This window comes from Schistocerca serialis, unplaced genomic scaffold, assembly GCF_023864345.2.
Source record: "Schistocerca serialis cubense isolate TAMUIC-IGC-003099 unplaced genomic scaffold, iqSchSeri2.2 HiC_scaffold_1260, whole genome shotgun sequence".
Lineage (NCBI taxonomy): Eukaryota > Metazoa > Arthropoda > Insecta > Orthoptera > Acrididae > Schistocerca > Schistocerca serialis.
In genome coordinates this window covers 1,145,928-1,162,993 of record NW_026047470.1, presented here as the reverse complement: position 1 = coordinate 1,162,993, position 17,066 = coordinate 1,145,928, and the positions used below count along the sequence as shown (strand labels likewise).

The following is a 17,066-nucleotide window of genomic DNA, read 5'->3' as shown; positions in this document are numbered from 1 at the left end:
ACCAAGCGAGCTGGCGCAGTGGTTTGAATGATGGACTCGTATTCGCGAGGGCGGCGGTTCATACCCGCATTCGGCCATCCTGATTTACGTTTTCTGTGATTTCCCCAAATCGCTTAAGGCAAATGTCGGGATGGTTCCTTTTAAAGGGCACTGCTGACTTCCTTCCCCATCCTTACCTAATCCGATGGGACTGATGACCTTGTTGTTTGGTCCCCCCCCCCCCCCTCCCACAACTCAAACAACCAACCGTGAGAGTGATGCTATGACCAATAAGTGTGGACTGCTGATGAATGTTGTCACATTGCGAATTAATCACGGTTTGCACTACTCAGTGAGTATAGCGTTGACCTGAGAAGAAGTCTCATTCTTCCAATGGTTTGGTAACGCAGAGTGATACTACACCAGACGTCATGTTGTGAGGAGGCATCGCGTTTGACTTCAGGTCACGGTTGCTAGTGAATGAGGGAACTCTTTCGACACAACGATACGTCATGGGCATACGTGTTACCTCTGACATGACAGTATCGTGATCCCACTTTTCAACAGGACAATGCTCGCCTACTCACGGCACGTTCCTGTATGAACTGTCTGATGTTGAGGTAATTCCGTGACCTGCAAGATCCCCACCGTTTTCCCGACAGAACGCGTATGGGATCAGCTCATGAGGATGGAGGATGTTTGGTTCGTGGGGTGCTCAACTGCGTGTTCTTCAGCGTCCTTACAAAGTCCCAATCTTTACACAGACCAAACTAGCAACTTTCACGAATTATGATGATGAAATGATGAGGACAACACAAACACCCAGTCCCCAGACAGAGAAAATCCCCAACCCGGCCGGAAATCGAACCCGGGACCCCAGGATCAGCTCAAACGTCAACGCCATCAAAGAGGCGGTATCCAGGATATCAAGGAAGAGTTAGGGTTGTGGGCGAGCTTGTCTCAGGAGAGGACATAATGGCATCCAGATACCCTTCCCAACCGAATCAGTGTATGCATCCATGCAAGAGGGTGTGCTTCGTCATACCGATAAGTGGATTCAGGCTGTAAGATATTTTTGACTCGATTTTGTAATCACTGAAATAACACCACATACCCTCCCCAATTTGAAAGTTACATTTCGTTTCCTCCTGGCCATCTGTGTACCAAAATTTTTTGTCAGGATGTGTTTTTCAAGCAATTTGTGGAACAATAAACAATATGCATAACTAAAAATCCAGGAATATACAAAAAATTAAATAATTAATTCATCTTAAACAGATCATCTCAAGGAACCCTATAACTATAACGATACTACGACTGTTGTGAGGAAGCAAGAGATGGAAAAATAAAAGGGAAAAGACAGCCTAACACAGACAAGATTCTTGAGTGGAGTTAAAGACTGTGCTAGAAGATATATAATTAGAAAGGAATGAATGTACGTTAATGGGGGAATAACTGAATACAAGTGTAGGTGGCAACAACATGTATGTAGACTGAAGGATGGAAGACTTCCCGAGATAATCTTGTATTATAATTCGAAAATAAGAACGGACAAAGGTCGGAGAGGGGAGTGGCGAACTTTGACGGAACATGCAGCTGAGTAATCCCTGTACGTAAGACGACGAAGATATGAAAATAGTTTTCCTAACCTGAGCATCGTGAGAAATAAATCAGGTAACATTCAAATTTTGTGATGCGTGAATATTGTAGCAACTATTGCCCCTTTATGATTGTTGTTGTTGTTGTGGTCTTCAGTCCTGAGACTGGTTTGATGCAGCTCTCCATGCTACTCTATCCTGTGCAAGCTTTTTCATCTCTCAGTACCTACTGCAACCTACATCCTTCTGAATCTGCTTAGTGTATTCATCTCTTGGTCTCCCTCTACGATTTTTACCCTCCACGCTGCCCTCCAATACTAAATCAATACTGGATGTTAACAAATTTCTCATCTTCAGAAACGCTTTCCTTGCCATTGCCAGCCTACATTTTATATCCTCTCTACTTCGACCATCATCAGTTATTTTGCTTCCCAAATAGCAAAACTCCTTTACTACTTTAAGTGCCTCATTTCCTAATCTAATTCCCTCAGCATCACCCGACTTAATTAGACTACATTCCATTATCCTTGTTTTGCTTTTGTTGATCCTTTATGATTAGGTGCGGAAAAAAGAATAAAATGTCCTGCATTGTGAAAGTTTGCATTATTTAGAAGCTGGTAAAGCATTTCCAAGCCTCTCTTCCTGTACGGCGGTTTTGGAGAGGGAAGTTGTCGTAGGAAGAAAAGGAGGAAGTAAAAAGTACGTGTCGGAAGCTTCGCTAGCATACATGGAACTACACCGTCGCCTGGCAGTCTCAACAAGATAACAATTACAGGAAACCAAAGCCACGGTGTGAGCACTAGCTTCGTGGACACTAACAGAAAACCCACCATTAGATGCTAAATACGATACATCACTGACAGTGCGTGTGGCAACTACTAAGATGCGTGAGCTGTCATGTCAGGGGACTCTTAAAATTAAGACTGTATAACGATCAAAGTAGGCATTGGACATAGAAAATAAAATTGTCATCAATACAGAAACTGTAATACCATCGTTATGCCCAACTCTATACGTTTTACTGTCTGGCGACGGTATACATTTCCGTCTAGTGAAATGTTTTGCTCCCTCACTAATCTGATTTTTTGCATTCCATTAGATGATGTTTCCTGTACGCCACAAAAATATTAACAGTAATTTCTTATGTGCTCTAACAACGGGTAATGTGTACCTCGAAGATAAGCTCAGAAGTAACTTACGCATGTCATGATAATTTCACGAATTTTGTTCCAGTGTGTAGTTACCGAGTGAGGTGCTTCTTAGGTGAAGACAATGGATTAATATCGTCAAGTTTTACACTACTGTCTGAACAGCACAGCAGAAACACCCGCTCACAATACAGTAAAATTCTCTCTGTACCAGCACATAACACTGCCACATACTCTACTAAATCATTCACCGTATCCGTAACGGGAACAGTCTTCCACAAAATATCAGAGAAACCAAATCCCTTCCAACTTACAAAAGCCATCTATCCCGTACTCAGAATCGCAGCTTAGTCTCGCAAATTTCGTCTATCCCACAACTTTATTATATTAGATTGCGGTAACTCATTCTGCAGTTAGTAGAAACACCCTGCGAAAAGCCATTTGCAACAGTGGCCGAAACGTCGGTGAATTTTACACACTGACAATGCAGTCACACAGCCAGAAGAATTTTATTAATTGTGACAACGTCCGCGGAAGCCTACGCGCACAGCTTGAGATAAGTCTTTCAACAAAAAGGCGGCTGACTCTGTCACCATATCTGTATAATCCGAGTTAGTACGAGGGTGAGTCAAATGAAAATCTTAAATATTTTTTTAAATATTATTTATTGTGCAGAAGTGGAACAAAGCTGCATCACTTTTCAACACAATCTCTCCCACGCTTAATGCAAGTCCTCCAGCGGTTACAAAGTGCATAAATTCCTTTAGAAAAAAATTCTTTTGGTAGTCCGCGCAACCACTCATGCACCGCGTGGCGTACCTCTTCATCAGAACGGAACGTCATTCCTCCCATTGCGTCTTTGAGTGGTCCAAACATATGGAAATCACTTGAGGCAAGGTCTGGTGAGTATGGTGGATGAGGAAGACACTGAAAATGCAGGTATGTGATTGTTCAACTGTTGTACTTTGTGTGGGGCCTTGCATTGTCATGTTGCAAAAGGACACCTGCTGACAGAAATCCACGCCGCTTTGATTTTATTGCAGGCCGCAGATGATTTTTTAGGAGATCTGTGTATGATGCACTGGTGACAGTGGTCCCTCTAGGCATGTAATGCTCCAAAATGACGCCTTTTTTTGTCCCAAAAGAGAGTCAGCATAACCTTCCCTGCTGATGGTTCTGTTCGAAACTTCTTTGGTTTTGGTGATGAGGAATGGCGCCATTCCTTGCCCGCTCTCTTCGTTTCCGATTGGTGGAAGTGACCCCAGGTTTTGACCCCAGTAACAATTCTTGCAAGGAAGCCATCACCTTCTCGTTCAAAGCGCCGAAGACGTTCTTCACAAGCATCAACACGTCGTTCTCTCATTTCAGGAGTCAGCTGCCGTGGCACCCATCTTGCAGACACTTTGTGAAACTGGAGCACATCATGCACAATATGGTGTGCTGACCCGTGACTAATCTGTAAACATGCTGCAATGTCATTGAGTGTCACTCGGCGGTTTTCTTTCACTATGGCTTCAACTGCTGCAATGTTCTGTGGAGTCACAACTCGTTGTGCCTGACCTGGACGAGGAGCATCTTCCACTTAAGTCACACCATTTGCGAACTTCCTACTCCATTCATAGACTTGCTGCTGTGACAAACGTGCATCACCGTATTGAACCTTCATTCGTCGATGAATTTCAATAGGTTTCACACCTCCACTACGCAAAAACCTAATAACAGAACGCTTTTCTTGCCTGGTGCAAGTCGCAAGTGGGGCGGCCATTTTTATACTGATACTGCGATGGTATGAGTGCATCTGCACTATGCTGCCACCTACAGGCCATTCTGCAGGCTGTTTATAGCACGCTTACCAACTTACAGGATAACGGCGCGAAATTTCGATTTATTACAAATTTAAGATTTTCATTTGACTTACTCTCGTATTTCAGTTTACTTTTATCAGAATTTGATCCGTCTTTTACTTACTTTGTCTCTTGTCTTGACTCTACTTATTTTCTAAATCATTATTACATTGAGATATTTATTGTTTCAGTCTACTGTTTGCAAATTCTGTTACAGTCTTCGTCATTATCCTGATGTTTCTGATACGTTTTTATGTACTTTAGTCTGTAAAATCTACATCAGTATGAGTGCTTCCCTCTCCACTCTACAGTGTGTGGTGCAGAGTACATTGTACTAAAATAAGTCGTTTTCTGCCCTGTTCCGTCCGTATACTTAGGGAAGGTAAAATGATTGTTTATGTATCGTTGTACGCATCCATACACGCTGCATTTTATTCCCATGGTACTCAGCGAGACATACTATTGTGGCAGCATTTTGGCTGCTAATGGGAACAGGGATGGGCCTGGATGTATCCTATGGTGAGCACAAAACAATGGCTCTGAGCACTATGGGACTTAACTGCTGATGACTGCGAATAAGTCCGCAGCAATATACCGTGTAGTGCATAAGAAAAACTATGGGTATTCAAAGGAGGACAAGGCGCACTTGTTACAGAAACTGGTGTTTGTACGTTTGAAGGAAGCTCCGTACAATTTACTGGATCTGCATGATAATGGTCTACTACGATAAGCACATCAAATTTTGAGCGGTATAGATTACAGTGATTTCAAGGGAAGCATTGGATGTTTGCATAGCTTCAAACAGCGCAACACAATCGGAAGCACAAGGTAACGAAATTACAAACGAAATGTCAACTTTACGATGCGCAACAAACAGCGGAATCGGCCAGAAAATTCGTAACGAGATAAACGAACTTATCCGATCGTTCAGTAAGGAATTTGGTTTTAACACGTAACAATCAGAATTTGGAGAGGAAACGCATGTGAAAGGAACCCTGGAAATTAGAGGCACCAAGAGAGTTGGATCAGATCAGCTAACATCGATGCCTTAACACATTCATATATAATTATCCCGATTGTTAATATAGGTGGTGAAATGGTTGGAACGTTATTCATATTGCTGTGAAAAGTTGGAGGTGTTGCGCTCCAAAAATAGTTCAAATGGCTCTAAGCACTATGGAACTTAACATCTGAGGTCATCAGTCCCCAAGACTTAGAACTACTAAAACCCAACTAACCTAAGGACATCACACACATCCATGCCTGTGGCAGGATTCGAACCTGCGACCGTAGCATCAGCGCCGTTCCAGACTGAAGCGCCTAGAACCGCTCGGCCTCAGCGGCCGGCTGTTGCGCTCCCTACGACTCTTTCTCGTGTGCGTGATCTTGCAAGGCCAGTAGAGAATATTTACGTCACAGCAGGCAAGACTGGGCAAATACGCGTAATAGAACTACAGCTGCGGTACGAGCACTGCTTCAAGCCAACAGCTGGCCAAAATAACTTAGTTTTGCTTGATTCTTGGTGTGCTTATAAAAGTCGTACTCCTTTAGAGAAAACATTGCAGTTTATGAACCACTCGACGAATTCAGTCTCTGAATGTTTGTTCTTTTTCCGTACCTGTAAAACATATCGTTGCACTATCTGCTGCTACGCCTTAAAGGATAACCACTATAAGCTCCACGAAAGAGTGCCATCACATTCCATCAGTTCTCATCAGCACGGCACACCAACATGATTCTACGTGTGTTCTTTAAGAGTGAATACCTAGATGAACCAAGGAGATCGCCTTCGATCTTGATGCTTACGATCTTTGTGATCACTTTGGCGTGCAATTTTTCAATAATGGTTCAAATGGCTCTGAGAATTATGGGACTTAACATCTGTGGTCATCAGTCCCCCAGAACTTAGAACTACTTAAACCTGACTAACATAAGGACATCACACTCATCCAGGCCCGAGGCAGGATTCGAACCTGCGACCGCAGTGGTCGCGCGGCTCCCGACTGAAGCGCCTAGAACCGCTCGGCCACACCGGCCGGCGCAATTTTTCATTCGGTGTTCATAGTACAAGCTGACAATTTGTTTTGAACGTTTCTTGAATGTCGGTGATGTCCGTTTTGTGAAGTGTAATACATACATTCCATAGAAAATTGATCTCTGCACCTCCTGGACACTCATTTTCTGCACATGGTGAGTCATTACCTGCTAATATTTTGCTGTCATAATTGTTAACACGATACTTTCAGATGAGTTTTACTGAAGGTTGAACTTGCAACCTCGCACTCAAGAGGTTGTTTGTGAGTCTTGCACGAGTACCGGATCTCTAAATTTTGGCAGTATGGTTTCTAGGGAACTATGTCGGTTTCTTTGGCTCTGAGCACTATGCGACTTAACTTCTGAGGTCATCAGTCGCCTAGAACTTAGAACTAATTAAACCTAACTAACCTAAGGACATTACACACATCCATGCCCGAGGCAGGATTCGAACCTGCGACCGGAGCGGTCGCTCGGCTCCAGACTGTAGCGCCTAGAACCGCACGGCCACTCCGGCCGGCTCGGTTTCTTTCCTGGCTTTCCTAAGTTCGCCAACCTCCTCTGTTACGCTTTCGATTAAGCTATTGTAAACTATTACTGTCTTAGCACCACTTGTTTAATTCCCTCCACTGTCTGTTGCCATGCGTTCTTGGTAAAGACTCAAAGCACAGACACAGTCCTACAGATTGTTCACATTAGCACCTTGCCTTTGGTCTGGTTTACGAAACGTACTTCTCCAAAACCCTTGCAACAAATATAAATATATGAAGATAGTAACTGTTCTCGAAAGGACAGATACCATTGATGACTGTGCAGCTTCTCTACAATAAATGATAATTACTTGAAACCCTCAGCTGCCGACGGGTGTTGTTGCTATACCTTCTTACCTTGTTCTTTCGAGAACAGTTACTATCTTCATATATATAGTTAAAGGCTTCCCAGCCATTGATCTTCGTCTGTGCGAATGCGCACAAGTTGCCCGAACTCTTACGGGAATCGTGACCTTAGTGTGAGCGAGTAATGAGTGGATGGGCAAATATCTATTAGGTACATTACGTATGTAGATAGTGGACAGTTGGGAATGTGGGTCTCACGGGAAGCGTGCAAGGGATAAGTCCCTGCAGTCGCGTTATTCATCTGTGTCCTCGGTGGCTCCGATGGACAGAGCATGTGCCATGTAAGCAGGAGATCCCGGGTTCGAGTTCCGGTCGGGGCACACATTTTCAGCTGCCCCATCGAGGTATATCAACAACACCTGTCGGCAGCTGAGGGTTTCAACTAATTATCATTTAAATCTAAATATTCCATTCACGTTACTCATCAGATATTTCATGTGTTAGTCTCATTTCATATCGCTTCTTGGTGTTACTCGAAAATAAGTGCCCCGAACAAAATGTCGTCACTCTCTAAAAAGTGCACACTGGTCACTTTGGAGCACTATATGCGGAGCAGAACAGGTCACATTGGGGTCATGTGACACTGCACAGCTGCCGTAAGTCATGGAAATTATTCAGCAGTATGTCCACTCGGTTGCATGGAATCTGTAATATGGGTCGACGACGATGTAACACAGAAAGGAACTGCCGTATTTTGACGTGCCCAGGACCACAGACTGAAAGACATTACCCGATTTGTTGACGTGCAGATGCTAGTGGCAGAGAATGCTGGTACGTCTCTGCCAGATTCTGAACGAACATTGCTAAAGGAACTGCAGGTAGTGGCGCTCTGATATCGGATAGCTAGCACAGTTGGAGAATAGGCCAAACAGCACAGATGCTGGACGATAGCTGAGTAGAAGCGTGTAAAGTTGTTCGTCGAGTTGCCATTTTCTCTATTTTCAAAGCGATGCAAAGAATCTAGTGCAAAGACTTTCCAACGAGGTGTTCCACACGGATTAAGTTGCATGTTTATTTCAGACCGGAGGTAGTTCCGTGATCTACATCTACATTTATACTCCGCAAGCCACCCAACGGTGTGTGTGGCGGAGGGCACTTTACGTGTCACTGTCATTACCTCCCATTCCTGTTCCAATCGCGTATGGTTCGCGGGAAGAACGACTGTCTGAAAGCCTCCGTGCGCGCTCTAATCTCTATATAATTTTACATTCGTGATCTCCTCGGGAGGTATAAGTAGGGGGTAGCAGTATATTCGGTACCTTATCCAGAAACGCACCCTCTCGAAACCTGGGCAGCAAGCTACACCGCGATGCAGAGCGTCTCTCTTGCAGAGTCTGCCACTTGAGTTTGCTAAACATCTCCATAACGCTATCACGCTTACCAAATAACCCTGTGACGAAACGCGCCGCTCTTGTTTGGTTCCTCTCTATCTTCTCTGTCAACCCGATCTGGTACGGATCCCACACTGATGAGCAATACTCAAGTGCAGGTCGAACAAGTGTTTTGTAAGCCACCTCCTTTGTTGATGGACTACATTTTCTAAGAACTCTTCCAATGAATCTCAACCTGACACCCGCCTTACCAACAATTAATTTTATATGATCATTCCACTCCAAATCGTTCCGTACGCATACTCCTAGTTATTTTACAGAAGTAACTGCTGCTAGTGTTTGTTCCGCTATCGTATAATCATACAATATAGGATCCTTCTTTCTATGTATTCGAAATACATTACATATATCTATGTTAAGAGTCAGTTGCCACTCCCTGCACCAAGTGCCTATCAGCTGCAGATCTTCCTGCATTTTGCTGCAATTTTCTGATGCTGCGACTTCTCTGTATACTACAGAATCATCCGCGAAAAGCCGCATGGGTCTTCCGACACTATCTACTACGCCATTTATATATATTGTGCAAAGCAATGGTCCCATAACACTCCCCTGTGGCACGCCAGAGGTTACTTTAACGTCTGTAGACGTCTCTCCATTGAGAACAACATGCTGTGTTCTGTATGCTAAAAACTCTTCAATCCAGCCACACAGCTGGTCTGATATTCCGTAGGCTCTTACTTTGTTTATCAGGCGACAATGCGAAACTGTATCGCACGCCTTCCGGAAGTAAAGGAAAATGGCATATACCTGGGAGCCTGTATCTAATATTTTCTGGGTCTCATGAACAGATAAAGCGAGTTGGGTCTCACACAATCGCTGTTTCGGGAATCCATGTTGATTCCTACAGAGTAGATTCTGGGTTTCCAGAAACAACATGATACGCGAGCAAAAAAACATGTTCTAAAATTCCACAACAGACTGATGTCATAGGTATAGACCTATAGTTTTGCGCATCTGCTCGACGACGCCTCTTGAAATCTGGAACTACCTGTGATCTTTTCCAATCATTTGGAACCTTCCGTTCCTCTAGAAACTTGCGGTACTCGGCTGTTGGAAGGGGGGCAATTTCTTTCACGTACTCTGTGTAGAATCGAATTCGTATCCAGTCAGGACCAGGGGGATTTCCTCTGTTGAGTGATTTCAGTTGCTTTTCTATTCCTTGGACACTTATTTCGATGTCAGCCATTTTTTCGTTTGTGCGAGGATTTAGAGAAGGAAATGCAGTGCGGTCTTCCTCTGTGAAACAGCTTTGGAAAAAGGTGTTTAGTATTTCAGCTTTACGCGTGTCATCCTCTGTTTCAATGCCATCATCATCCCGGAGTGTCTGGATATGCTGTTTCGAGCCACTTACTGAATTAACGTAAGACCAGAACTTCCTAGGATTTTCTGTCAAGTCGGTACATAGAATTTTACTTTCGAATTCACTGAACGCTTCACGCACAGCCCTCCTTACGCTAACTTTGACATCGTTTAGCTTCTGTTTGTCTGAGAGGTTTTTGCTGCGTTTAAACTTTGAGTGAAGCTCTCTTTGCTTTCGCAGTAGTTTCCAAACTTTGTTGTTGAACCACGGTGTGTTTTTCCCGTCCCTCACAGTTTTACTTGGCACGTACCCGTCTAAAACGCATTCTACGATTGCCTTGAACATTTCCATAAACACTCAACATTGTCAGTGTCGGAACAGAAATTTTCGTTTTGATCTGCTAGGTAGTCTGAAATCTGCCTCCTATTACTCTTGCTAAACAGATACACCTTCCTCCATTTTTTTAAAATTCCTATTTACTTCTATATTCATGGATGCTGCAACGGCCTTATGATCACTGATTCCCTGTTCCGCGCTTACAGAGTCGAAAATTTCGGGTCTGTTTGTTATCAGTAGGTCCAAGATGTTATCTCCACGAGTCGGTTCTCTGTTTAATTATTTGGTGCTATTTTTTGCATCGACTCGGATCGCCCATTCAGGATAATATAAACATGAATCACGATGTTTATTTCGACATTTTCTGTATCGGCTACATTCCCATGTTCCAAGATGGCAACAACGGTGTGAACAGGACTTCACGCCGACGTTCCTGACTTGACGACCACTCTGGCGCCCTGTCACACGTCAGCTGGTCCGGTTAATCACCCGACCTTAATTCCACGGAAAACGTCTGGCAGTAGTTACAGCAGCGAGTGAAGCGCAGTAATCAACGGGCACGCAGTTTGGTAGCCGTAAGGATATAAGCCGTGACGTGCATATGGCTTACCTGAACACCCGGTGCACTCTTCCTCACGGTTTTGCACGGTATTAGCATCGTGTTTCCTAGGGCTTACCAATTTTTCCCATTATGTTGAGGCGCGCTAATGATGTTCGCCACTAGTCATATAGTCGGACACTACAGAGTTATTCGTCTTTGTTATAGGCCTATACTGTGGTCCTTAGACTCGGTGTGCGTTGTGACGTGACGGTAAATATCTACATCTACATGAATAATGCGCAGTCCACTTGACGGTATGTGACTGAGGGTACTTCTGGTTCAACAAACGCCGGACGGTGTAGCCGAGCGCATCTAGGCGCTTCAGTCTGGAGCCGCGCGAGTGCTGCGGTCGCAGGTTCGAATCCTACCTCGGGCATGGACGTTTGTGATGTCCTTAGGTTAGTTAGGTTTAAGTAGTTCTAAGTTCTCGGGGACTGATGACCTCAGATGTTAAGTCCCATAGTGCTCAGAGCCATTTGAACCATTTGAACCAAATAAACAGGTATATGTACTTATGAAAAAAATAGACCTTACTTTTGGTATGACCCTCGTACTTTGCTGTAGTTAATGGTATCATCTGCGAACAGTCTTAAGGAACTTCCGACTTTTTGCGCTACATCATTTTTGTATACCGTGTACAAGAGTAATGGTCCTATCACACTTCCTTGTGGTACTCCGGAAATTACCTTTACATCTGTCGATTCTTTTTCCTTCAAAACCGACGCGTTGATTTCTATCTGTAAGGAAGTCTTGAAACCAGTCGCAAACCTCGTCGGATACTAAGCTCGTATTTTTTTCACTAAACGGTAATGCCGAGCGCTGTTGGCAAGCGGGGTGCACTCAGCCCTTGAGAGGCAAACTGAGGAACTACTTGACTGAGAAGGAGCGGCTCCGGCCTCGTAAACTCATGCTGACCACATGCCCTCCATATCCGCATCCAGTGACGCCTGTGGGCTGAGCATGACACGGCGACCGATCGAAACCGTTGGACCTTCCAAGGCCTGTTCGGATGGAGTTTAGTTTTTTTTTTCCCTTAGGTATTGCGGGACGGTGTCAAACGACTTCCTGAAGTCGGGACACTTGTACTCAAATTTTTATAAGGTCAGTTAGTTTTTGTCAGGTAAATAGAGATAACATTGCCTTTAAGAGTATAGCTGTCTTGCTTAAGCACAATTTTCGCTTCTAGGTACAACATTCAGTTAATAATATGTGCTTCAGAGCTTCAATATGAAAAGAAGTGTTACAAAACAGTGGTACATACGGTTCTGGAATGAGTTTAGTAATCTGTGTCCTTCGTAAGTTACTTTACAGACGGTCTACAAGCTATTTCTTGACACATCAAAGAATCAGTGCAGTTATCGCGTGAAATGTAGTTGTTTTGTATTAAGAAGAACGATGGTTTTTATGTACATATGGCCACCTAAATATCCGGCATTTTGGTTATCTCGTAGTTGTGACGTAGCAGATTCATTTCGTTACAACTTTTTGAGTGGTTTAGTTCTCAGAGCGTCCTAAATGTTCCTGAGCGATCACAGTACAGGCAGCCAGTCACGAATCGAAGGGATAATACAGACTTTTTAAAAAACTTCTAGATCACTGACTTTATTACATAGTAAATGCAACCTAAACATAAGACGCGATCAAAGATTTACTGTTTGAGGGCGTTGCTGCAGGTATATGCATCGTAGCGCGACTCAGATACGGGTTTATCAGCGCCTACATGTAGGCAAGCAATTAGTGTGGCATCCGTGACTTTCGGTCGTACGAGCGGTAAATACGCAAACGTGAACTATGGCGACGTTGTTACCAAATCCGCCCAAGCAGTACCAACATGACGCTATTCTTTTCTTGGCTGCCGAAGGACAAACGTCGGTACACACCAATCGGTGACTGAACAGAGAGTATGGTCCAGCATGTCTGTCGAAACCACCGTTGTCGAAAGGTGCGCCGAAATTCGTCATAGCGAACGTCCCCACATCGCAAATGCCTTATAAAAGGCACTGAAGGTTCTCCATTTCCTATCGGATGGAGATGTGCAACCGGCAGCTACGTTCTTCTTACGCACCAGGTAACGGTGTTTTGCCAGACGGGTATCTCACTCAATCTGTTACCTCGATGGGATGATTGCCTCAATGCTAAACGGAAATTTTGCCTGATCAGCATATCTGCTTTGGAACTGTACGGCCGTAGAACGGAAACTTTTTCATCGCCCTTACACATCCTTTCAGTTGATTCAGACATGGATTAAATATTGGAGGAAGGACCAGCTACGTAACGACAGAAAAAAAGGTCCTAAATAAACAGTTCTTACTTTTTTTATTTTTTATTTGTAGAATTTGTCGATCATTCTCATTGACTGTTCTCGAAGGAAAACGCCACCTTATTGAGTAGTCTTCTCATGCGAAAAATGCCATTTGCAGGAAGGTGCACATGATTTCTCTATAAGGCCGATACTAAACTGTATCTTGCGTCTTGATTATGTGTTGGAAAATATATGGTCGATTGTAGATGTTACGTTTAAAGTTGCTTGCCTTCAGACAACAGTAGCTACCGTTTGAACAACAGCTCCAAAAGACAATTCTAATCTTATCGCACTGCAATACGGACACCTGTATGGCAGGTACCTAAATCTCTGAAAAAAAAACCGCGTTGCTAGGTCTCTAAGATCACGTTAGTGCTGCAGTTTTTCCACAATTTCCGTTTTAAAAAGAAATCAGATGTCGAGCATGTCGAAAATCTGTCACTACTCCCCTTGAACAGAATGGCCTGCGTTCGACTTGAAACGCATTCCTTTCCGTGTATCACTAAAAGTGTACTCGCACTGGAGGAGTCTAACGCAATTCTGTTATTAATTTAAATGTGTTACCTTGAAAAGTATAAAACTTAAAAATTAAGTGATCTAACAATTCAGGGATGAAGGGTTAACATCCAGTCTCGAGAAAATTGCCTTTCTATAACATCACTGCTTTGTTGAAATGGTAGCTCGGCACGTTTTCTTCAGTCATGGTGGTAAAACAGAATTCCGACGTAGGGCCTACCAACTCTTGAACCAGAAAAACAAAATTAGGACTGCCGTAAGCTCTTATATGAATGATTTTCTTATTTTTGACTAGTTCAGATCTTGGATCTTCGTAAGATGTGCCATGATTACCAACATGCCGGGTGATCAAAAAGTCAGTATAAACTTGAAAACTTAATAAACCACAGAATAATGTAGATACAGAGGTAAAAAGTGACACACATGCTTGGAATGACATGGGGTTTTATTAGAACCACCCATATTGCTAGACGCGTGAAAGATCTCTTGCGCGCGTCGTTTGGTGATGATCGTGTGCTCAGCCGCCACTTTCGTCACGCTTGGCCTCCCATGTCCCCAGACCTGAGTCTGTGCGATTATTGGCTTTGAGATTACCTGAAGTAGCAAGTGTATCGTAATCGACCGACATCTCTAGGGATGCTGAAAGACAACATCCGACGCCAATGCCTCACCATATCTCCAGACATGCTTTACAGTGCTGTTCACAACATTTTTCCTCGACTACAGCTATTGTTGAGGAATGATGGTGGACATATTAAGCATTTTCTGTAAAGAACATGATCTTTGCTTTGTCTTACTTTGTTATGCTAATTACTGCTATTCTGATCAGATGAAGCGCCATCTGTTGGACATTTTTTGAACCTTTGTATTTCTTTGGTTCTAACAAAACCTCATGTCATTCCAAGCGTGTGTGTGAATTTGTACCTCTCTGTCTACATTATTCCGTGGGTTATTCAGTTTTCAAATTTATACTGACTTTTTGATCACCCGGTATTATGGGAGGAACGTTCGTCGATATTTATCCAAAGGCACTGTTTAGCCAGACATCGTACGTCAACAAACTAAGTTGTCACTATAGCCGACATATTTGTCGCGAGACAATTCAGAAACTACATTGATATTTGAAATTTTTTATGTATCTTTCACTTTTCAGTGCCAGTTCCAGAACTTTTACAGTAAGACTAGATACCCAGGGAGATCGTAACTTGTTATACTGTAAAAATTCTGCAACTGCTATTGGAAAACGAAGGACATGTAAAAGTTTTTAAACTGGGCTATTTACGATGTGATGATAATTTCAGATTGATTCCAATAAATAACTAAAATTATTAAAATAACATTTAAACACCCGTGGAACACTGGCAGCAGAAGGGATTTCGACAACTCAGAGCCAAGTTTTGGGAATAGGAATTCCACAAGTTGGCACCTGAGTCTCAGACTCAGGGAAACCGCGAGTGCGGTAGCGGCGATGTCGCCTTACCAGAGTTCACTTGCGCCGGTAGCGACAGCAGCGCCGCGGCGGCGCACAGCAGAACCACTGTCCTCATGGCGTCGCTTCGCTCAGGACACTGGGTATCGTGCGCGGCGGATCTGCCGTTATGTGGAGAAGCGCAGTGCGACCGCTTCCGCCCCCTGGCCGCCAGAGGAAGCGCACCGCGGTCGACTACCGCACCTGTGGCGTTTTCCGTCCTCAGAACCCTCTGCAGCGTGCAGGTCGTTGTCTGCTGCACCCTCACGACCAGCACAGACAAACATCTCACTGATCCGTAACTTCATTTTCCATTTAATCCCTTTTCCAGTTCATAACGGGGTTGGTACAGCAACCGGTATTTGTGATCCGAAGAAAAAAGTAGTCTTGGCTGCAGTGTTATTTATTCATATTATTATTATTATTTCCCATACGATCATATACAGCGGAAAGAAACATAGTCACCACATATTTGGGACAGGCTTTGCGGTTCAGAATAAAATAATGGCCAATGTGATGACACTAGAAAATGTGAATGAAAGAATATGCTACATCAGAATCAAAGGCAAATATAGAAACATCTCATTAATAAGTACAATTGAAAGAAAACAGCCCTCAGTCACTATTTTTAACGAATTAACCGGATTTCAACACTGCTAAGAGTGTCTTCCTCAGAATTTAAATCAATGAATGGCCTATAACATGGTCACAGAATTATGATACAAGTATAAGTACAGAATCATCGTGAAAGACTGGCAGTACTTATATGTCCTTTATAAAATAATAAATATGCCAAAAGGGCATTAGTCACAAAGATATTTAAGATAAAAAATTGTGATGGCGAGCCACTAAGGGCTGCTCGTTACTTACAGACTCCGTTCGCAACCTGTAACTGCGTAAGTAACGAGCAGCCCTTAGTGGCTCGCCATCACAATTTTTTATCTTAAATATCTTTGTGACTAATGCCCTTTTGGCATATTTATTATTTTATAAAGGACATATAAGTACTGCCAGTCTTTCACGATGATTCTGTACTTATACTCTGTATCATACGTTTTTAGTCATAATTCTGTGACCATGTTATAGACCGTTCATTGATTTAAATTCTGAGGAAGACACTCTTGGCAGTGTTGAAACCCGGTTAATTCGTTAAAAATAGTGACCGAGGGCTGTTTTCTTTCAATTGGAACCATTCACGATCTCTGAATGTGCAGCCATGTACAAAATTTTGTCATTAATAAGTGTCCATGCCCCTACTGTAGGCAAGGAGGGAGACATAAAAGACGAATTCTATGACACCCCAGATCAGATGTACTCCAGATTACCACAGTATGACATCAGAATTGTGATGGGAGACTCAAATGCCAAAATAGGACAAGAACAGCAACGGCAACCATGTATAGGCATGTCCAGCCTTCACACTGAATCAAATGATAATGGTACAAGGCTTTTCAACTTCGCCACAGCTAGAAACATGAAAATAGCAAGTACATAATTTCCTCATAAAGCAATACATAAAGCAACATGGACCTCACCAGATGGATTAAGTAGGAACCAAATAGACCATGATTTGATAGAGAAAACGCATAAAAAGGCAATAACAGATGTTAGGACAACGAGAGGGGCTGAGATAGGCTCAGACCATTTTCTTGT

At 43.3% G+C, this 17,066-nt stretch overlaps 1 protein-coding gene across 23 annotated transcripts in view; it reads right to left on the bottom strand.

The window, feature by feature from the left end:
* LOC126438125 (putative mediator of RNA polymerase II transcription subunit 26) overlaps positions 1-15,513 on the bottom strand; it is an 89,873-nt gene extending 74,360 nt beyond the window's left edge. For all 23 annotated transcript variants that reach the window (XM_050090497.1, XM_050090506.1, XM_050090491.1 and 20 more), the window contains exon 1: positions 15,426-15,513. In XM_050090497.1, the coding sequence (XP_049946454.1) occupies positions 15,426-15,492 (67 nt within the window). In that variant the 5' untranslated portion in view covers positions 15,493-15,513. The remainder of the gene's footprint in view (positions 1-15,425) is intronic.
* Positions 15,514-17,066: the final 1,553 nt, after the last annotated feature.